General features: G+C 42.4%; 2 protein-coding genes across 2 annotated transcripts; both read right to left on the bottom strand.

The window, feature by feature from the left end:
* Positions 1 to 821: 821 nt before the first annotated feature.
* cryba2b (crystallin, beta A2b) lies at positions 822 to 4,219 on the bottom strand. The gene is made up of 5 exons (XM_069153635.1): positions 4,174 to 4,219; positions 3,151 to 3,339; positions 2,044 to 2,185; positions 1,571 to 1,713; positions 822 to 1,129 (listed from the first exon to the last, which is right to left on the bottom strand). Exons 2-5 carry the CDS (start codon positions 3,306 to 3,308, stop codon positions 982 to 984), a joined length of 591 nt encoding a protein of 196 aa, XP_069009736.1. The 5' UTR covers positions 3,309 to 3,339; positions 4,174 to 4,219; the 3' UTR covers positions 822 to 981.
* Positions 4,220 to 15,984: 11,765 nt separating this feature from the next.
* Positions 15,985 to 20,761, bottom strand: umps (uridine monophosphate synthetase). The gene is made up of 10 exons (XM_069154753.1): positions 20,551 to 20,761; positions 19,185 to 19,338; positions 18,842 to 18,966; positions 18,551 to 18,738; positions 18,333 to 18,430; positions 18,098 to 18,258; positions 17,866 to 17,983; positions 17,614 to 17,789; positions 17,408 to 17,522; positions 15,985 to 16,438 (listed from the first exon to the last, which is right to left on the bottom strand). The coding sequence occupies exons 1-10, from the start codon at positions 20,698 to 20,700 to the stop codon at positions 16,260 to 16,262; spliced, it is 1,464 nt and encodes a 487-aa protein (XP_069010854.1). The 5' UTR covers positions 20,701 to 20,761; the 3' UTR covers positions 15,985 to 16,259.
* Positions 20,762 to 21,931: the final 1,170 nt, after the last annotated feature.

The following is a 21,931-nucleotide window of genomic DNA, read 5'->3' on the forward strand; positions in this document are numbered from 1 at the left end:
TTGATAGAGGTTTTCACTTGTCTTGTAAAACCATGGATGTCCCAATTTGGGGGTGCAAACCTACTTTTCATCTGTCACTTAAATCCTTGCACGGATAATGTTTCGTCTCTGAGGACCTCTACTGGCCTCTTTAAAGAAACAGTTAAAATACGGACGCCTGCTGACACCAGAAGCTTCTTTGTCAGCCCGTTCTGGTATTTACGGTAAAACTATTTATGCCTCTGTGCTCTGCTTTGTTCTGTTTGTTGAGGCTGCACATTTACTACATCACAGGCAAAGCAAGCAAGAGCAGAAGATGATTCATGATCCAAAAAAATATTTTTGAGCTTTTTATACTGCTTCACTTGATCGGTCATTTTGTCAAATTGTACCTGTAACAAATGGGAAAACAAATAATAGAAACAAGCATGATCTCGTGCTCTTGTTTATTTTTTGAAATAATAATACAGTCCAACAAGAACAATATTACACATCCTAAAGCCCAACAGAATCAAAGCTTTCCATGTATGTTCACTAAAAGGCTAAGTAGGTCTTTTAAAAATTACAAAGCAAAATCTTGTTAATGGAGCTAAAAGCGGCTCTGATTTGCTTTTGCACCTGTGGTATGAATTACTGTCATATCCACAGGTACAAAGTGATTGATAGCTCTATAAAGCCAATTATTACAGTCTCTGAGCTCTAGATTTGTATTTGATCAATACGGTTGATAAACCTTGTAGCAATAAGAAAAGAATACCGACAAACAGTCTCTAGTTTTGAAGAAAAGCCTTTATTTCCTATTTCAAGAACATGCTTTAGCATGATAGTAGAAGTAGGTACTTAGATATCCATACATGCAGAGCCACAGAGTGATAGAAAGAGTTTGTCCATCTACTGTTCTGTGACAGCGGTCTCTCCAGGGTCAGGAAGCGGATAGAGGGAAGAGTTTTTCTTTTACTTTAAATTTCTTTTCAGGTCAGGTCTGGCAGGCAGAGTGAAGGCTTAGTGCTGGATCCTACGGATGGACTGCACCTGGTTGGTGTGAGCCTGGGTGCTGAACTCGTTGTAGTTTCTGTACTCGCCTTGGTGTCTGTCTCTCTCCAGGATGTACTGGTAGCCACGGTAACCAGGGAACTGGTAGGCAACCCAGCTGCAGAGAAGGAGGAGGGAGGGGAGGCGGTGTCAGAGTCGAGGTCAGATCCAAGGATTCGACACGTCATATCAACAGACACTTCAGGTTCTCATTTTAAATTACTTCATTAAATTCAGTGAAACTACAAGGCAAACGATTTTGTTTGCCAGAGAGCGTGCTGGTGAGCTCGTAAAGGCTTAGCCTGTCCAAAACAGACTTTTTCTATTAAATATCTTTATCACCCTGGCAATATTACACCCTGTCTAACTATCATCAAACTGTACTTTGTAACAGAATGTTTAAAAATGCTCAAATTAAAACCTAAATTGAGGTAATATAACAAAAAATGTGCCTATAAGGAAATGGAGATGCGACTGAAACCTACGATATAGGAACACCGGTTACAAGAGACAGAGAGAGGGAAAGACCAATAAACAGAGAGGAAGGTGTTTGACTTACGCTCCCGAGTTGACTTTGATAGAGGGCACCTCCTTGCTGCACCAGCCCATGGCCTGTAGGGAGGGGTAGTCGTCGCACATCTCAAACTTACGGCCCTGGAAGTCCTCGCACTCGTACAGGGTCACCTTACTGTCACTGTGGTTCTGAAGAGGAAGAGAAGAATATGGTATGATGGTACTGTCAGTGCGGTAACTGATATTACTCATTCCTGCAGAGTCAGTGATGTTTGAGTTTAAATGCTTTTTTTTTTTTTTTTAAATAATTTAAGAAGAGAACCAAAATGGAAAAGAGGGGAATCAGTAAATTGATTCTAGGACCAAATGAATTGAAGCTAACAGAGGATAATAGGTGTTATGAATAGTCTTGGATTTGCAGGGATGAGGAGGATTAGGTTAGGCTGGGAAGTAAGTCATTTACAGCAGTTGATAAAGGCTGAGTAGTAAAAAAAAAAAAGGAAGGATGGGGGAACTTACAGCGCACTTGATGGGTCTGAAGGAAAGCATGTGCTCGGTTCTGTAACTGCTGTTTCCGCTCCAGGCCTCGTAGCGAGGATAGTCTCCCTTCTCCAGGATAAACTGCTGTCCCTGGAACTCTGGGTACTCATAACCCACCCAACTGTGGGAGAGAAAGGAGAAGAGAAAGTGAGCGAAAATAACTAAAAAAAAAGAGACAGAGAAGCTCCCGGACATCACACACAAACTTGTGAACCCCTGAATATAAAGCACTGTCAATGCAACACAACTGAAACTGTTGTTTTTGAGTCTAACGCCCACTGAACAGCCTCAAGTGAATACAACATGCAGCTTCTTTTGTCACTGGGAGCACAAAGCAAACATGAAATACTGCTGCTCCACTGCTGCTCCGCTGCTGCTGCTGCTGCTGCTGCTGCTGCACACAAGGCTTCTTATCTGATCAGCAGTCAGTCAGACAGACGTTCTGGCACACAGCCGGCAGCTGCTCACAGCCAAACTCATATCACAACGGGGTCACGCTTGGATGCATGCGCGCACACACACACACACACACACACACACACACACACACACACACACACACACACACACACACACACACACACACACACACACACACACACACAAATGCAAACGATACATGCCAACTAGCAATGTAATAACACTGCATATGAGTTGTTGTTTTTTTTTATTCTTGACTTGTCAGTGTTGAAGTCATGACCGCTTTAATCAGACTTTTTCAAGCAGATAAAATTAAAATCGCAGGAGAAGCAAATAATATGAATTTAATGGATGTTGCTTCGGGCAAGAATCGGGTCTTAGTTGAGGAAAACTACAGGACGACATGCTTCTTTTACATAAATATCCTTCGAGGCTTGATGTTGCATGTCTGAGTTTATAATTTTAACAGAATTTAACAAATCTTTGACTAAAATATGGCCTTATCATAAAAATGCCTAAAACTTAGATGAATACAAACTTGGTAAAACTAATCTTATATTCAAAAAAAAAAAAAAAATCCCCAAAAATGAAGAGGTCAAGAGATGAAATATATAGATAGATGGATAAGGAAGCAGGCGATAAAAGCACCCACAGTGTTGTACTTACGGTCCGTTCTCAACCTTGATAGAGCGGATCTTGTTGAAGCCCCTCTCCATGATGTTCTGGCACTCCAGCATGAACTCACAGCGCTTTCCCTGGAAGTTCTCCTCCTCCCAGACTGTGATCTTGAACTGGCCCATCTGCTCCATCTGTTGAGTGTTCATGGTTGCTGCTTCTCCCTTATGGGGTTACTCTCTGAGGAAAGTAGAGGGTTTAAAAAAATTGTTCAGTATGAAATGGATCCAAATTACAACAGAAGGTCCTGAGTAGGTAAATGAATAGAAATTCTCTCAGGTAACAAACTTCACAGTACTTTTGTCTTGCAGTGCATGTGGGTGGAATATTTGTATTTCATCTTAAAGAAAAATAACTGCAGTGCATGCTAAGGTCACTCCCAAAAGGTGTCAGTAAGATGTGAAAAAACCCACTCATTTATCATTTTTTTCCATTTCCTTGCAGCACATATTTGTCTTTGTTTTCATCCAGGCGATCCGATCAGAAACTACAGACATGAATCCAGCTCATAAACTGTACTGTGGAAGCAATATAGAAACAGCAAGCCACACATCTGTACGTTTAAAGCTTCACTGCTCTGCCTGGTGTAGTCTGAAATCTCTTACTCACAGAGTTGATCATTTCTGACAAGCAATGCCAGCTGTTTTTAATCCAGTTTCTTTGATTGTGATGTAAAATTAAAAACAAGCACATTACTGATTTGAGAAAAATGCTTGTGTGATGTTTACAGGCCAAACACAAGCACACTAGAGGGGCCAGCTGTCTCCTTTAAAACGTATGCAAAAGGAATAAACCAGCTATCCTCTAAAGCAAAAGTATCAAGTGGCTTCTACGCTTTTAACTGTTAGCAAACCAAGTCTCATTCAAAGCGCATCATTTCTAGTGTCATCTATCGAATAGACGTATGGGGAGCGTCTTGGTGGGCGTTGGGCTCCACCCCGGTACACAGAGCTGTCCCCCCCTGGTTGCAGTTTTCTTGCAGCTAAGTGTAAGGCAGTGTGGTGAGATACTTACAGACGGTACTGAAGTGGGACAGATCCAGTATAATCAATGTCGGGGAAGAGACCCTCGCCTGTGTTTTTATAGGGCCGGGCCCCCTGGACCTGCGCCACTCCATTTGCCCAGCAGCCTTGCACACTCAGCAGCTGAGCAGGCTGGCTGAAAGGGGAGCATTAGCCTGGCGCTTTGTGGAGGCTCCAGAGCACCATTGTCCTCAGAGCCCCAAACCGACTTAGTCATCAATATGGCAGCCGTGCTCAGTGGGAACCTGACCCAGGACTATACAATGGTAACGCACTGACACAACAGTTTGATTGGTGTAGCAGGATAATAGACACATTCTGGGAGCTGATCCTCTCCCTCTCTGTCTCTCTCGCTCTTGCTGTAGGTAAGCTGGTTCCCTAAACTAAACCAGAGGTAAGGAAAAGGGTCCGAGGTATCCCACACAGTGAGTACGAGGACATGAGCCGGTTTCATCCTGAGGGCATCGCTTTCCAGTGGATCTGGAAGGAGTGAAGTGAAAAAAGGGCAGAGGTATTTTCTGAGCAGGAGTGATTGAGAAATCCGATCGATTCTCCTTCGCACACACATCGACATTCGTGGCTTTGAAACATTTTGACTCCACAAATGAGGCACGTCATCTCCCAAATATACAGTTTACATCAATATGTCATACAGTAAGATTCGTACCGGTGGTACTATTTTATATAGTATGTCCCCAAAGAAAGGCTAATACTCTGCAGCTTATATTCTACAACTCCACGTAAACCACTGCCGATGTAAATGTAAAAAAAATACAAAATAAATGAAAAGAATTTTGCTGTGAAACATTAGGAGACAATAAGCTTTCAAATGAGAAAATGAATGTCAATGTATTGACTGAGTGACCAATAAAATGTCTAAACAAAGACAATATGGAAAAACAACAGAAAGCACAAAGTATCAGCATGGTGTAGATATAAATAAAACAAAAGCTTTTTCAGGTTACTTCTGCTCTTAGATGTCCAATGACTTTTCTTACCATATAAATTATAGGTATATCGTTGTACTAATAGTATCAAAGTAAATTGTATCCTGTATTTCAAATAGCTAATAGCTTGAGAAAACGTATTATAACATTGATAAAGTCAATGTTAATCATCATATAAATTAATTTGAAGTTTCGGTTGAGAAAGATGTCAGTTTCCAATTCTATGTTTTGGATTTGGATGTTTCCACTCGGATGTCTGAGTGAAAATCATTTCACTGTAGTATCCTGTTTTTCTTGCGTGCGCTGTTATTCCTATATTGTGTCTTTGTTTGGTAGAGCAGAATTCCTGTCTAAACTCATTCTGTTACATGTCTACATTTATACAGTTTGATTCATGTATAAACAATGTTTACGATTTCATTTGGGAAACAAAAAATAGCCCTTTGTTTTGATGAGTACTGACAAAATACCATTTCTCCATTGTTAACTGAACACGGGTGAAGAATCAGCCCTGGATCACATCGACAGGTTAAACATCTGGCTTTCTTTATTGTGTTATATTCAGATTTAATCCTTTGGTCATATTTTACGGTTTTTGAACACCAGTGTAACAACAATATCCCCCGTGTTGTGTTGTGTTGTGTTGTGTTGTGTTGTGTTGTGTTGTGTTGTGTTGTGTTGTGTTGTGTTGTGTTGTGTTGTGTTGTGTTGTGTTGTGTTGTGTTGTGTTGTGTTGTGTTGTGTTGTGTTGTGAGAAAGAAACTGTTGAGTTTAGAGCTGGATTTTCCTTCATCATTGGTGACATCTAGTGGTAAATGTATTCATTACAGGCAAACATTGTAAATTGAACATCTTGTAAATGAAATGTCAATATCCATACAGTACTCACATACAGTAATGTATCTGAATATGGTCATTTGAACTGAAACAAGGTATAACATGGTCATGGTATTTAAAAACAGACCTGTCCTGTTAAAAATAATGGTTCTTTTCACTGCTGCTAGGATTAATATACTGGTACGTTCTGATATCAGAAAATCTCTTGGATTGGCAACAGCCAGAAATAAATATAACAACAACATTAACCGTCCGGCCGTGGGTGGAGCACAGAGAATATTACTGAATATTCTCACTTAATAAAGTCGTCAGCTTGTTTAGTTACAACATATGCAGTGTGTGTGTGTGTGTGTGTGTGTGTGTGTGTGTGTGTGTGTGTGTGTGTGTATGTTCGTGTTCGTGCGTGCGTGTGTGTGTGTGTTCCACCTGTGGGGCGTGTTTGCTGTTTACTTGTATGAACAGCTTTCTCATTGTCTCCCATTAACCCATTCATTGTCCTTCTCTTCACGTGTGTGTGCATCAGTGTGTCACGCTGCTCGCCTCCAGAGCAGGTGATGGGCAGGTGAAAGGAAAGGCTTATATGGACACAGATGTTGTGTGTGTGTGTGTGTGTGTGTGTGTGTGTGTGTGTGTGTGTGTGTGTGTGTGTGTGTGTGTGTGTGTGTGTGTGTGTGTCTCTCTCTCTCCCCCTTTCCCCCCCCCCCCCCTCTCTCTCTCTCTCCATACATCCAAATGTGTGTGTGTGTGTGTGTGTGTGTGTGTGTGTGTGTGTGTGTGTGTGTGTGTGTGTGTGTGTGTGTGTGTGTCTGTCTTTGTCATCTTTCTTCACCAGGTTTGATAAGAAAAATCACCTGTAGATCCTTTTCCTCACACACACACACACACACACACAGCTCATTTCCCAGTTAAATACAGCTGGGAGGGATTTGCATGTGGGAGGGGTGGTGCAGGCCAGTACAGAGCTGGTACGGTACTGTTCTACTTTGAATCCTTATCTGGCTGTTCAACAAATGTATTAATTCCTTCCAACCGGTCACATGACACCTCTGCTCCATTGGGCACTCGCTCTTCATCTTCAAATACATTACGTAGCTTTAAGCACTGGGGACTAAAGTAAATTTACTTTCACGTACTCACGTATCAGAAAAATTGTCTCACGATCTCTGAGCTGCTGCTTCAGCTAAGGAAACTTCGACATCCCTTACATTCTCTAAGAACTACTACTGTCATACCTGTGATTTATAAATCAATGATGGAGGACTATCATTAACGTATTACTGTGTTATCTTCTCATTAACAATTTGCACTGCCCCCATGACAAAGAAAGTGTAAAGCTCATGATCCAGTGAAAGTTAAACACATAATTATCCTAAAATAACTGTCACTATGTGTTCATGTGTTTCGAGTATCATTTAACTCAAGGACACGCCGCCTCACTATGGCAACTGATTCCTCTAATGCTCTGAGTCATGTCCATAGACTGTGTAAATAAAAGGTCACATCACGCACAATAGGTTGGCGAGTACAGGAGCAGGACATTTTTGTTTTCATCTTTTATTAAAGGGCAGACATTCTGATCCACCTGGATTTTTTTTTTTTTTTTTTTTTTTTTTTTTTTTTTTTTTACCTTTTTCCTGCTCCCAGACTGGACTGTGCAGAAATATACTGGGAGTCATTATCTAAGGATTGTGCTGCATGTTAAAAGTTAATCAAAAATACTTCATATTAATAACCAGATTTCACAATTTTGAATGTGATTTCACCAAAAACCACATTGATCCTCGAGAAGTTCTTCTTCCTTTAAGCTTTTACAGCGAAATTTGTTCTATGAATCAGGTACTGCTAAAATATTAAAGCCACTGGTTCTAAAATGTAGGTAGTAGAAGACAAATGGTTAAAGAGGGAAACTGGGATCTTTTAAGGAAAAGATAAATAAATTACACTTTAGGTTTATTGTCCAACACTATAACTGCAAGGTACAATATTGGGAAATAAAATGGGATTGTTACTCCCCCAATCCACACCTTTTTATTTGGCTGTATGTAGCTGCTCTCTCACTTCCTAGGAATACTGTATGAAAAGGCTTTCCTAATAAATTCCCTTGGAAAATATAGCTTACTATCTAAAAACAGAACTTTTTGACACTGATTTTAATATAACTATCATCACATGTCTGAAGTGTAATGTAATATTCTGGTTGTTTTTCTCCTTTTTGTTCTACCTTTTTATGCAGGAAGTGTAAAAACATTGCTTGTTTTCTCAGTTAGTGTGAGTCTGAACTATTTGAATAGTTAGTGAATGCCCCTCCTGCATATGCACACACACACACACACACACACACACACACACACACACACACACACAACACAACACTCACACACATGTCTGTTTGTATATCTGCACACTAACACACACACACACACACACACACACACACACACACACAGATTGCCCTGAATAAATGCCCTCCTTCAGGTGGAACGTTACCGTGGAGACTAATCCAGGTAAGGATGATGAGAGCAGGACATCTGCTCGTGCCGTCTCCACTTGTCCCCGCTGTTCTCTGAACGGGCAGCTGGATTTATACCTGCAGGAAAAACAGCATGGAGACGTATCGTATAGATTATAATATTTTCTGTGGAAGTGTCTATGAGTCATCATTGTTGACATAAACAGGCAGATAAAAAGACAGTCAGTATTAAATTGTGATGACAGGCACACACACACACACACACACACACACACACACACACACACACACACACACACACACTGCAGTTAACAGTCAGTTGTATAAGCAGACAGATCATACACAGTTGAGACTATTTTAGTAGTCAGAGTATCAATGCAAAATATATTTTCTTTAAGCTCTAAAGAAAAAGCCCACAGCCTATTGTGCTAACTCTTCTTACATCTCAAATGTTGACTTTTTATTTTAATCCTGTAGTGCTCATTCTACCACCAGAAAGTCAGACAGCAAAGGAAAGGGGTTGCCAACTGGGAGAGGGAACAGGCCCTGTGCATTTGCATGAGTCTTCATTATCAGTAACTGTCAGAGGAAACAGCACACAGCCTACAGGCACCACACACACACACACACACACACACACACACACACACACACACACACACACACACCCTCAGGGAAGCACTCACTCCACTCCACCACTTATAGATAGTACCAAACAGTTTGGCAGGCACCACAAATGTAATCATGTTCCTGCTGTGCAGATACAAACAGTGGTCTTAATGATACTGATACAGTGTGTACTGTGCTGATACAGCCCTGCAGAACCGAGTTCATGGGGTCACAGCCGAGGCAGCAGGCATCTTGAAATCAGAGGAGTTAAAGGTTTCCAGACGGTCAAATCGGAATTAGTCAGATTTAGCCATAAAGCGCAGATAATATAGTGTGTTTGGTGGGTGGCTTTTCACATAACACTCTTTGTCATTGCACTCTTGGTTTGTATGGAAAAGGCTAATGTGCACAGAAAGTATGGAACCTCAGGAAGTGACAAATAAGATGGATGGACAATTGAATTAGAGCAGTGGCAGAAGTTTGTGTTTTTTATTATTTTACGAATAAAATCTGGTAAAGAGGGAGCACCAGTTGGAAAAGTTGCTCTGCACGGGATGCAAAAATAACAAAAAAGCATTAAAGTAGGGCACCTTGGTTATTGGAAAGGAGGCTGTGGGAGAACAACTCCCTACAGCCGCCCACTATGTCTGGCAAAAGAAAAAGAAAAGAATTGGACCCAAGCAAACATAGTCAAAGTTGGGAGTTACATGGAACGAGTAGACTATTAATTTGAGGCAGGCTGAAGGTAGAAATATTCCATAGCATTGCAATAAAGAAAAAAAACAAAACCTTCAAACACACATTCCACCCAAGCACACAGCAGAGCAGACAGCCAACTAAAGGTGTTGACCCTTTGAGGGCACTAAACCAACCTCCATAAAGCCTCCCAGTCAGGCTGATGGCCACCAGGTGAGGGAGAACATCACAGCTGCAAGAAATGTCTCCTGATGAGCAAGACGAGCGAGCCTATAACCGATTTCTGATCATTACGTACGGAAAAACAGGGTGACAATAGGAAGTCAACACTACATGACATAAAGAGTTCCAGCTCTCCATATGTCCAATACTATATGTGGACTATATGTGTTAAAAACACATTTTTTTACAATTATACTTAGACGTCATTTATGTTTGATACTCCACAATATACATATGACGTGTTAATACAATGAAGGTGTTTGCTTTAACTGATCGATACTTCAAACGGAGGGAAAAAAAATACATCTGATGTTTGCGATCATGAGTTATTTCACAGGTAATTTAATATCAAATTCAGTTAAACTAACCCCAGAATAACTGGGGATAACTATCAAATGTATTATTTATATTGTACATATATGTAGCAGTCCGTTAATATCCAGGAAGGCGCAAAAAAAACAACGGTCAGTTTTTGTCATCGGGTATCAATAATAAAAGTATATTCAAATGTTTAGTTTCTTTATTAAAACAATACATTTGTCATGGTATAGGGAAAAAAAGGACCGAATCACCATGTTACCATTAAACTATGAGTCTCTCTGCAGTTTTGACAGATAATTTGGTCTCATGTGAAGGAGAAGTGTGAGTAATATTACTACACGGCCTTCTGTGCAATATTTCCCAAATATCACCTGTCATAGTGTTACAATAGGGATTCTTTTTTTAACCAATTGAAACAACAACAAAAAAAAAAATGGGTGATGATCACGTGATGTTTACCTTAACTAGTGGTCTGGTTTGAGGCAGCCGGCTACGCCTCTGTGTTAAACCCTAAACAAATGATCTGCGAGCTAACGCAGCTCCTGGAGCAGGTAGGGAGGGTGCAGCAACAGCAGCACCAGCTGGGACAGTCGTTCCAAACCGGGGTAAAGTAACCAGGATACTGAGTAGTGTGAGCGCTCCCTGCCTCTTGCCTTTAAACAAATATTGACTGGAGATTCAAGCAGAGGCAAATAGATTCTCAGGAAAAGAAAGACATATTCAGGGCAGGCTCTCTCATGATGTCGCCTGTCAGGTGATGACACACACACACACACACACACGTGGTGCTTTTTGCTTTTTGAGGTAATGAAAAATGATGGGGGGGGGGGGGGGGGATTTATCCGGGACACAAACACAACGGGAAGGTGACAATCTGCACAAGGGAACTAAACGTATATAAGTATCAAATTTAAACATTGGTGGTGTCAGTGGATAGACAGCACTTCTGGCATTTATTTTCAAGCGCTAAATTTTTTTTTGCACGTGTATACTCGTATAGATCATAATGTAACACATTAATCTTAATTTAAAAGGACTTAAATTTGAATTTAGTCTTTGGAAGAGATGTTTTTCTCTCCTTTGAATTGATTAAGCGGACATGTACATGGATATGTATTTGATGCATTTGTGTTTTGGCCCTTTTCTTATCACTCAGAATCACACTGACGTGTTTCTATTAGATGTTAAGGGCGGGAAAATGAACGCTTGAAATTAAAAGTTCAAAGACGGTAGTTTCCCTTTCAGTAAAATAGAGTAGTATGCTTGCATTGGGAGCATCAATTTATTGTCTAACCACTGTCACACTTTGCCTGAAATGGATTAAAACAAACAAACGCCAGTGAATGTTTACCTTAAAGGGTCTATATAAACTTCATTATAAGAAGCAATAAAAACAATAAATGGGAAAAGTGGTGGTCACTGAATCCTGCATCACAACATCCAGATGACAGATGGTTTGTATCCGATGTCTGGTGTATGTATGTGTGTGTGTGTGTGTGTGTGTGTGTGGGGGGGGGGGGGGGGGGGGGGTTAATGTTTAGTTACTGTTTTACACAACCTCCCATTAAGCCCATCTCTCTGCTCTCTGGTGCTCGCCTGCTGTCTCACTTCATGACGCAGGAGATGGGCAGTGATGAACACGGCCCCCAGTGGAAAATACGTGCCGTCATCATGAATGTGCCAACGGGAAAATGATTATGAAAAAGAGCACTGAAGGTGGTGATGATTGTCCCCGCTATTGTTCGGGTTCAACCCTTCCAGTGTATGCGAGATCATCCCTGGGCGATTCGAGCAAACAACACACAGACAGGTATAACCACTCACTAAAAGACAAACAGTGACTGGGAATCACTTGGATACTTCCCCAGTGTCTGTCAATACAGATCTGCTGCCTTAATTGGCTGTTTCACTCCGGGCCTGAACACACAGGTGGTGTCCTCTATAGGCAGGTTTGCATGAACATATGGATTGATGTGAGATTCATAGTCTTACTTTAACATATTTTACTTTTTTCTTTTTAAAAAAACAAGAATACACAGTACATGTTGGATTTAAGCTGCAACTTGTCAACTTCCTGCCTGGTAACATCACTGATTCAGCCAACTTGAATTCACCAGCTGTAACTTCCCTTTTTTTTTTTTTTTTTTTTTTTTTTGCTTTGCTCAACACAAACAGACTGCTATTCAACAAAAGAATCCTTCTAAATTTGGGTAAATGATTGTGGCTCCAGTAGTCAGACTGCACGTTGGTCCAAGGGCGCTTCCTTTTGCTCGTTGCCTGCAGCCAGCTGTATGCAAATCAGACCATCTACCTATTCATTGAACTATACAGCACACCTGGTGCCTCAGGTACTGAAACTGGCATCTCAGTTGGAGCAATGGACTTCGACACCGATGCAACTCCTTAGAAAAGAATCGTATACATCCCTGAAGACTTTAGATTAACTTCTGATTCACTTGTGCTGCTGAACAGCAGCAACACCTGGCCTCATCCATTTTGGCGCAGTTGGTTTAAATACATTGAGTTATTTGCGGGATTTTGTGAGAACATACCGCATAGAGAGAACATTTGTCTGACTTTGAGCTCGACAGTAACAGTGATCTTCTTTTGTAACTAAAAGCAAACTTTGCGTCTTTCCCCAGTTGCCAACCCGTACCTGCGTAACGCGAGCCGAACGAACAAAACTTCATCTTCAGGTATTGTACGTGAGGCTCAACGTGAAGCAAATACGGACAAACGGGAAAAAAGTCACAAAAGCGATCGCGGTGTGGGCGATGGTCGAGAGATGGATGTGGGGCGCGTAACAGCTGGCTTCTCTGGATGTCAACCTTTGGTGGGGAGGAGGAAATAGAAAAGTTAGAACACCAAACGAAAGCAACAAAAAAAAAGTCTCGTTGAAAAAAAAAAATGATATTTTGAAGGATTTAAAGTTTGTGAAAAGCCTCCCGGCCTACCTTTAGAAGACGTAAGGCAATGGCAACATGCGCAAACTTGGTCCTCACCTTTTACGCGCAGTGGATGTGTGCAGTTTGCGGCAGGTATACACCTTTTATACCTCAACATAATCCCTCTCTCTCTCTCTTTCTCTCTCCCTCTGTGGCTCCTCAGGGCGCGCACAGACACCTGTCGCACGGTGCGTTGCTCTGATCCAATATTGACATAAAGGGGGAGGGGTGTTGTGTGTGTTGGTGGGCGGTCACACACACACACACACACGAAATGAATTATTCTTACCAACCCCTTTTGCTCCATCCAAATCGCCCTCCCTCCTCTTCCTCCTCCGCCTCCTCCTCCTATGCCAGGCAACGTCTCTGACCTTTGTGCCTCTACTGAACTGTGAAAAGGCTCATTGTAACGTAGCTACCTGCCAAGGTGCTCGATTTGTTTTACTCAGTTCGGGCATCATTTTCATATCATATGCCTTGCAAATGACTTTCAGCCGCTGGGTGACTCATCCTGCTCCACAACTTCGGCGGAGGGGGAGGAAGAGGAGGAGGAGGGGGGGAGAGAGAGAGTTTACCGTGGAATTCTCGTTGTGTCGTGGAGGGAACTTAGACGTGTTAGTAAAGGAAAACCTTGAGACATGAGAAAACATTGATGTTATCTACAGTATATAACCTGCATATCTCCCCAAAGAGGATACAAGAGGATCAAGACTTGAATTAATGACTCATCAGGTGACAGTTTTTGGAGTTGGTCCAATATAATTTTCTTTTTCTGTTACAGCAAATGATTTTTTTTTTTTTGTCTGATTGAGTTGTTTAACCCTGATCTTTTTTTTTTTTTTTTTTAGAGGTGTTTAAATAAATTGCAAGTTCAGCATGTGCAGATGTATAAATTCATAACATCAAAAAACATTTGGTAAAAAAAAAAAAAAAAAACTTTTTTAAATGATTGTAATCGGAGCTTTAATTAGTCACGTGACAGAAGAGGCTGTTGCATGTATCATCCACAATGACAGAAGGCCAATCAGAGACCTCCTTTGTTTGCTATGGGTATGTCTTTTAAATTAAAGGGACACACTGCATAATGCTTTTTTTCTAATTGTAGGCCTGTTTTCAGAGAGTTAACCTAGATGATTTCAGGTTTATTGAAATTTGGGATTAGAAACTCTGCGCTTGGAGTTAAAAAAAAAAAAAAAAAGAGAACATTTAACAGGCAATCAGTCACTCTGATTGATCCTGTATCTTTTAACAGGACAACCTCAGTCCGCTGATTTTTTTAAACCTCATGCCAGTCACCCAACATCATGAGGGATAAACATTAAGAAAACAAGTGAAGGTTTAAAAGCAAAAAATTATTCAATTGTGAGATAAAATATGGAAATAAAATCACCTGAATAACAAGAAATGCACTTTTTGCAAACCTGTTGTCAAATCTATTTATAGGAAGAATAGTCACACAGTTAATCCATTTCTTAGATAAAATATAAGTGTCATAATCATGTAAACGGTAGAAACCGTCGAACACTTTTCCAATAAATGAGCAATGTCTAGCACTAAACATGAAATTAAGTTGGGTTTTTTTCAACATAGGATTTATTTTGCCCAACTTTACAAAAAAACCTGACACTGCAGTTCTCCCTTTATTCATAGAAGGAAAGAACATGGAGGGAAAAGTCCAAACAAAGTCACCGCAAGAAAAGAAACTTCACATTTTTCAAGGAAATCAAGGAGGGAGACACCAGTGACTCCAACATGAGGCTGCTTCACTGCATGCATTAACTGCACTGAAAGGGCTCACGGACACCTTTCACAAAATTCACAATTTGTATACTTTTAAACGGAAGTGTCACAATTGAAACTTTATCTTGCATAAAGAAAAAAATATATCAAGTCACTGATAAAGTCGCATTTTGATTCACCTCGGTGTTTGTTCTTTCAAAGGAAACGACATGGACGGCAGACTCGGGTCCGGCTGGTCAGAGACAGCTCTGACTAACTCATCTTGTAACTCACAATGATCTGAATCAAACTCATCACACAGCTAATATTATAATAATAATAATAATAATAATAGTCTAATGATTGCATTAACACCAGGCAGGTGTTGAATCAGGCACTGATTCAACTGGTGGACGATTTTGCCCCATTTTCTTCAGGGCACTGAAATCAATCAGGCAAATGAAAAGCCATCATTTTGTAAATGACCTGTAAAAGGTCACAATACGCGTTATCTTTTCCAAAAAAATATATTATTTGAACCTTTTCATCCATTACGGAACTGTGACTGAGCAAATCAATAAACTGGAACTGTAATGTTACTGTACATACGACGTTTTGTGAATCTGGAGTTCAGGACTGAGGAGCCTCCGACAGAAATACATTTTTGTAGTTCTTGACTAAAAGACTGCGAGCACTCGGGAGTATTTCTCATCTTGTAAACAGCCAAATACTATAAATGTTGGTCTAGTATTTCAGCAATTATACAAAAGCTTGCCGAGCAATGGCGGATTTTGGACATTTAGCAGGTAAACGAAAAATACACAATTAATAAACTAATTCAAAAGAAACTTAACTTTTTGAGATTGTCCAAAATCTCCATCAGCAACACTGCGCGGTTCTACGTACACACGAGGAGTTAACCAATTCATTATTTTTGAAGGAATACTTTCACCCAGGTCTGATGTACCACCGCACACTAGATAATCAGGACAAATTGTGCAGTTTATGAAGAGGAAGGAATAAAAAAAAATAAAAAATAAAAAAATCAACAAAATTGAAGCATCTCATTAATTGGACAGACTTGAGAACGGATGTGTTTGACAGTAAAATGTTCGATTCCCCACATCTGCTGTGTGTCCCTCGCGGCCGTTGCCGAGCTGCGTTGGTGCGGGAGGAGGTGTGCGGCGCACGTCTGCAGCACTGACTGACGCTTGTATAAAATACCCGCAGGTCATCTGCAGAAGTGCCGGTTGGAGTTGTACTTTAAAGTTTGAACCGAGATGTGATGATGCAGGTGCCCCCTCCTCAGCTCCTACTGGCCGCTCTGGCTCACTCTCTTCGTGTACGCGTCCCAGCCCGACTTCCTGTACGACTCCGCAGCTTTCAGCCTGTTGGGAGCTTCCAAGACGCCTCGTCCCACGATGATGACATCGGAGCCTTTGTTGCAGATAACTTCCTCTGGGGTGGAGTACTGTTGGCCCAACAAATCTCCTGTAGAGGGGAGGGAGACGCAGAGACGGGGCAGATGGGTGAGGAGGGGAGATGGCTGTGGACTTTAAAACTACAGACAGCCAGGTCAGCAGTAATCTGTTGTACGGCAGTGCCACCCTGTGGTAAAGAAGAGTCACTACACAGTAAAGAAGGAAGAGTTTATTTAGATAGACCTACATTTTATTGTTGTACTGGCTTTGTATTGTAGCGTACTAGATTTTAAGTAAAATTATAACAACGAGGTTTAAGTGATGACTTTCAACCTTTAATTGGTGGTTGATTACATCTTCATTAAATGAACTCTAATTTAATAATCCCTGAATTATAGGAGACTAAAAGAGATTCGATAAAGCAACAAACTTGAATTAATCCTGTTGCAAGCTGCAATCATTGTTTTAAGTCTACAGCCTTTAGTTATCAGCTTGGCTTGGCCTGCAGCCACGTTCACTTACTGGTCCTTTCTGAGGTTTTTCAGTTGGATTGCAATCAGTGTTGCATCCAAATGTCCTCGTCTGCAAGTTATCTTATCTGAAAGTTAAGGCTTAGTGTGTCGAGCCAATTCCTGAAATTGGGAGACAATTTTAAACCGAGTATGAACATTAACCCCTTTAAACACCCTTAAAGTTAAAAGTTTACACCAGTAATTATTTAATTTAAAATCTGATATAGTGGAATAAAGAGCAAAACAATTAAAAGTGTCTCTGTCCAAAACCTATGAGCATATTTGTTGTCGTGATTCATGTCTTAATGTTGATGTATAAATCTGTTCCTCCACCTTGTTTAGACACGGTAGGAACATCCCGACACTCGTGCAATTCGAGCCAAATTTGTATGCATGCATGCGCAAAGCTTTCCCAGCTTGATTTGAAGTACATTCAAAGTGTAACTTTGCGAGTCTAAACTCTTAACATTTATAGAGAGGCCAATGAACCAACGGCAAAGTAGAAACAGACGAAAGTCGGAACGTACCTCCAGCCTGCATCTGCACGCCGGGGGTCACGTGGATGAACTCCGGCCTCTTTGTGATCTTGGAGCCGCAGATAAATCCCATCACGAAGTCCGAGTGCTCCTCGGCCATCTGTAGCTGTGAAGACACGCGGCGGAGGTGAACAGCTTGCAAACCGGTGGGCCGGGGGTGCTGCGCGACACGTCTTGAGCGGAGCGGATATGCTTACCACAGCCTTTGTGTATTCACCGGTAGCCAGCGAGCCCCGGGAGCTCATCTGCGCTACGAGCAGGCAGCCTCGACCCAGAGGCTTCCCCACGGCGCTCAGGCCCTTCACGACGCCGGGCCCCGGCACCCCGTGGGCGTTCACGATGTGGGACCACGACGAGATCTGGTACAGGCCCCCTGGAGAGCAGACACGCGAGCACGATGTCGGGCTGCTTTAAAACGCAAAACGGGTTCCTCGAAAACGTCATCTCACCTTCGTACTGGTGCTTCACCGTGTTCCCGATGTCGGCGAACTTGCGGTCTTCAAAGACGAGGAAGTTGTGTTTCTCGGCCGAAGCCTGCAGTTTCTGGCTGAAGGCTGCCGTGTAGTCCTGTCGCATGACAATAACGTCAGTTTATGGGTCCTGGCGAAGTTCTCCGTGAAGCAGAGTGGTCCGTCCCCGCCCCCCTCCCCCCCCCCCCCGCCCCCGCCCCTCCCCTCGTACCTTGAGGATGTCTACGTGGGTCTTCAGCATGCAGATCTTTGGGCCGAGGGAGTCGGCCAGCTGGAGCAGCTCCTCGCTGCTGGTGACGTCAGCCGACACGCAGAGGTTGGACTGCTTCTCCTCCATGATCTTCAGCAGCTTTGATGCCAGAGGGTGAACGTCTGCGGACGGAAAATGGAGCGTTAGCTTGCCGCAGCGGCGTAAACGCGGTCGGTAAGCTTGTCAGACCACATACTTTGTAGCTTGGCTCTGTCCGCGTAGCTCAGCTGCAGGTCCGGTTCCACACACAGCTTCTTGGTGGCGGGAACGTCATTGCCGTTGTCCTCCTGGGGGCTGACAGAGGGGAAAAAAAAAAGAAAAAAAAAAAGAGAAGATATATGTTAAGTAAAAAAAATTTTTTTTTAAAAAACCCACACGAACTACAGTGAACATCTCAGGAGGGAAAAGCTGCACCGGAAAGTGTTGTTGTCCAGGATGAACTTGCGGACGCTCTGGGCCATTTGGGTGTCGATGCGTTCGGCCGCCAGCAGCACGTTGAGCAGCTTGAACATGGAGATGATGGGACGGAGCCGGATTCCCTCCGAGGCCAACATCTCCACACCGCCCTGCTCTCTGTCCATTAGTACAATGGCATCCGTCACCTTGAAGAAATACAAAAAAATAAAAAAAAACCTTAAGAACCTCATGTCAGCCTGTTGTTTTAGTGACATCATCACTATGGCTATAGTCTTTCTAATTCTTCACCTTCAGCCCTTCTTTGTAGAGCACTTGGGCCGTCTCCAGGATGCTGCTGCCGCTGGTCACCGTGTCCTCGATGATCAGACACGTGTCCCCCTCGCGAAACGACCCCTCCACCATCCGCTTGGTTCCTGAGGCAGGGTTACATAAGAAAAGGTTGTCAGCGTCCACTAAAGACAAACGGACGTCTGACCCGCCACTACGACATTGCCCCGACATTGCATTCAGCGGTTGAACCCGGAGAGAGCAGCGCAACAACAAAAGTAACGCTCTGTATCTTACGACTTCAGAAAAGCTGTTCAGGGTGTTTTTAAGCGTCGGCGGCTTCTTGGCCGACGGCCTGACTCACCGTAGTCCTTGGCCTCCTTGCGTCTGATGAGCATGGGCAGCTCGTGTCTGGAGCAGATGATCGTGGCCATAGGCAGAGCGGTGTAAGGAACCCCGCACACCGAGTCAAACTGCAGTCCTTCCTCCTGCACTCGCTGGTAGATCAGACTTGACACCTGTAAATAAAACAAAGACAATAAAAAGCTCTGCTGTAAAGAAGCGGTCAGGATTTTTGAGTGGCGGTGATGTAAGGGAAATATTCACAAAAATCTGTTTGTTTTTTTCTCCCTCTCACCGTGTTTATCGGTTTCACTTAAATCCAGGGGTCGTATTTGATGAACAAGTCAAACGCCGCTGCTTGTCTTATTGTCAGGACTAAGAGGAATGATCACAGGCATCAGTGTTTTTCTCCTCAGAGTCCAAATTGATTTGACATTTTTACTGCTTAACTTAAAAAGCTTTAAATGGCCTTGTTCCTAAATACACTTCCAATTTATTGACCTGGTATGTGCCCTCTCTGCCTATAGATCTGCCGATGGAGGCCTACCGGTTACTCCCAGGTCAGTTATTCACTAAGGGTGATCAGGCTTTTGTTTCCAGAGCTCACACACTACGGATCTATCTATCTACCTGCTGAACTCAGACACACTAAAACTCTCGACTTCTTTTAAATCGCTTCTCCTTGTGAAAGCTCCTGGAAATGTTTGATATATATATATATATTTGTATTCATTTATATTAAATCAATATTTCTTTTCTATTTCGTTGTTTTACTTTGTTTTCTTACAAGTCTTATTCTATTATCAGTAATCAAACTACGCCCATGTCTTTTGGTTCTCATGTTATCTGCATTTCCTGGCTTTGGTTCCATTATATAAAGCACGTTGCTACATTATTGATATTATGAATTAAAATCTATTCCGTTTATACCGTTTAGGTCGAGGCACGGTGCTTCTTTTCAGACACCGATTTTAGGTGGATTCTTTTAAATGGCTGCCAGGTTGACTTAACATGATCAAACAATTTCCAGCTTCACCTTATCACAGGAGCAGTGTTTTGCTCAGCTGATAAAAGTAATGATTACCGAGACACGAGTACGAGAGCCATTCAAACCTTGCACAGATCAATAGTTGCAGAATTCTTGATGGTTTTTCTGTGCGTTGACTGTTGGGGACTTTCAAACTAAACGTGACAATTTGCCCACGTGTGAACCAATATCACCTCCAAGACGGAGGAAAGACATTTTGCAGTGAATCGAAAACATTTTGCCTTTGATTATTGCAGCTGCGGGATGTTTCACATTAGTTTCTGTGTGTCGCATCACGTTTTTTTGAAGTACATTTTAAAGTTCAGTCAGCACCGTGTCGATGAGGTCAGCACGTGTTTACCTGGTTCATGAGCGCTGGGTGGGACACCAGGACTCTCAGGTCGATGTAAATGGGTGTCATCAAGCCGCTCTTCAGCTTGTACTCTCCGAACTTCACGGCGTCCACGTCGTGGAGCTTCAGGATCAAACTGTCGATGGAAACGCTCTCCATTTTTGTCTTTTCAGAAGATTGGACTCGACCTTTCTTTTACACTCACACTTCTCCACGCTTCCTCAGCGGCAGCTACAGCAACTCAACTTCCGCTCCAGGTCTTCAGAATAAAAGGGTCAGGCCTACTCGGGAATTTAATAGCATTTACACATTACGAGCTCAATGAGATACACGGTATTGAACCCAGTAAGGGAACTTAAAGCACCAGAAAAAAAAATCGTCCATAAAGGTAAAAAGAAACATATTACCTAACATCATTGTGAATCTGAGATTTAGCAATCGGCTTATTTTATTGTGGAAAGTCTGCTACAGGAAGTTTTTCTAGCAGAGCCAATGGCGGACCACATAGGAGAATGATTTCCTGTATTGGTTTACCAGAATAAAAGCGCGAACCTGCCACATGTTAAGGAATGTTGGATTTAAAAACGTTCCTCATATCCCCTATTTATGTAACAAAATAATTAAAAAAAAAATGTTTATTACAGTTTATGGATTTATATTATCCTATATCAAACAACTCAGGTTATAAAAAAAACTGCCTCCAACCCATTGGTTCCTGGACTCATGGTATAAAAGTAGTCCCCACGTTGTATCCTCATCCAAATAACAACCTGGGACATATTCCAACTGATCCTCCCTTTTCCCCGATCTGAAACACAGGTAGCAGCACGAATCTCTGCCTGTCTGACTGACATCTCTCAGTGGATGTCCTCACACCACCTGAAAATCAACCTCGACAAGACCGAACTGCTCTTCCTTCCAGGGAAAGACTCTCCCACCCTCGACCTGACTACTACCTTGGACAACTCTGTGTTATCCCCGACCCTGACTGCTAGGAACATCGGCGTGACACTCGACAGTCAACTCTCTCTTTCTGCCAACATCGCTGCAACGACGCGTTCCTGTAGATACATGCTGCACAACATCAGGAGAATACGTCCTCTTCTCACTCAGAAGGCGGCGCAGGTTCTGGTCCAGGTTCTGGTCCAGGCTCTGGTCCAGGCTCTGGTCCAGGCTCTGGTCCAGGCTCTGGTCCAGGCTCTGGTCCAGGCTCTGGTCCAGGCTCTGGTCCAGCCCGCTCCCTCCGCTCTGCTTCTACCAATCAGCTTGTTGCTCCTCACTGAGCTAAACACTCTATAAAATCACAACTGTTTGCTGTCCTGGCTCCTAAATGGTGGAATGAGCTCCCCACCAACATCAGGACAGCGGAAAGTCTGTACATCTTCTGCCG

The sequence above is a fragment of the Embiotoca jacksoni genome, unplaced genomic scaffold (genome assembly GCF_022577435.1).
Source record: "Embiotoca jacksoni isolate LCO1_2020_lvr unplaced genomic scaffold, fEmbJac1.0.p SCAF_2, whole genome shotgun sequence".
In the NCBI taxonomy this organism is placed as follows: Eukaryota; Metazoa; Chordata; class Actinopteri; family Embiotocidae; genus Embiotoca; species Embiotoca jacksoni.

Coding starts and splice junctions, on each gene's coding strand:
- cryba2b (XM_069153635.1), bottom strand. CDS start 3,308: ATGAACACTCAACAGATGGAGCAGATGGGCCAGTTCAAGATCACAGTC. Junction 2,186..3,150: donor ATCAAGGTTGAGAACGGACC/GTAAGTACAACA, acceptor TCTCTCCCACAG/TTGGGTGGGTTATGAGTACC. Junction 1,714..2,043: donor TCAGACCCATCAAGTGCGCT/GTAAGTTCCCCC, acceptor CTTCCTCTTCAG/AACCACAGTGACAGTAAGGT.
- umps (XM_069154753.1), bottom strand. CDS start 20,700: ATGGAGAGCGTTTCCATCGACAGTTTGATCCTGAAGCTCCACGACGTG. Junction 18,739..18,841: donor TCTACAAAGAAGGGCTGAAG/GTGAAGAATTAG, acceptor TATTTCTTCAAG/GTGACGGATGCCATTGTACT. Junction 17,984..18,097: donor CCCACGTAGACATCCTCAAG/GTACGAGGGGAG, acceptor GTCATGCGACAG/GACTACACGGCAGCCTTCAG.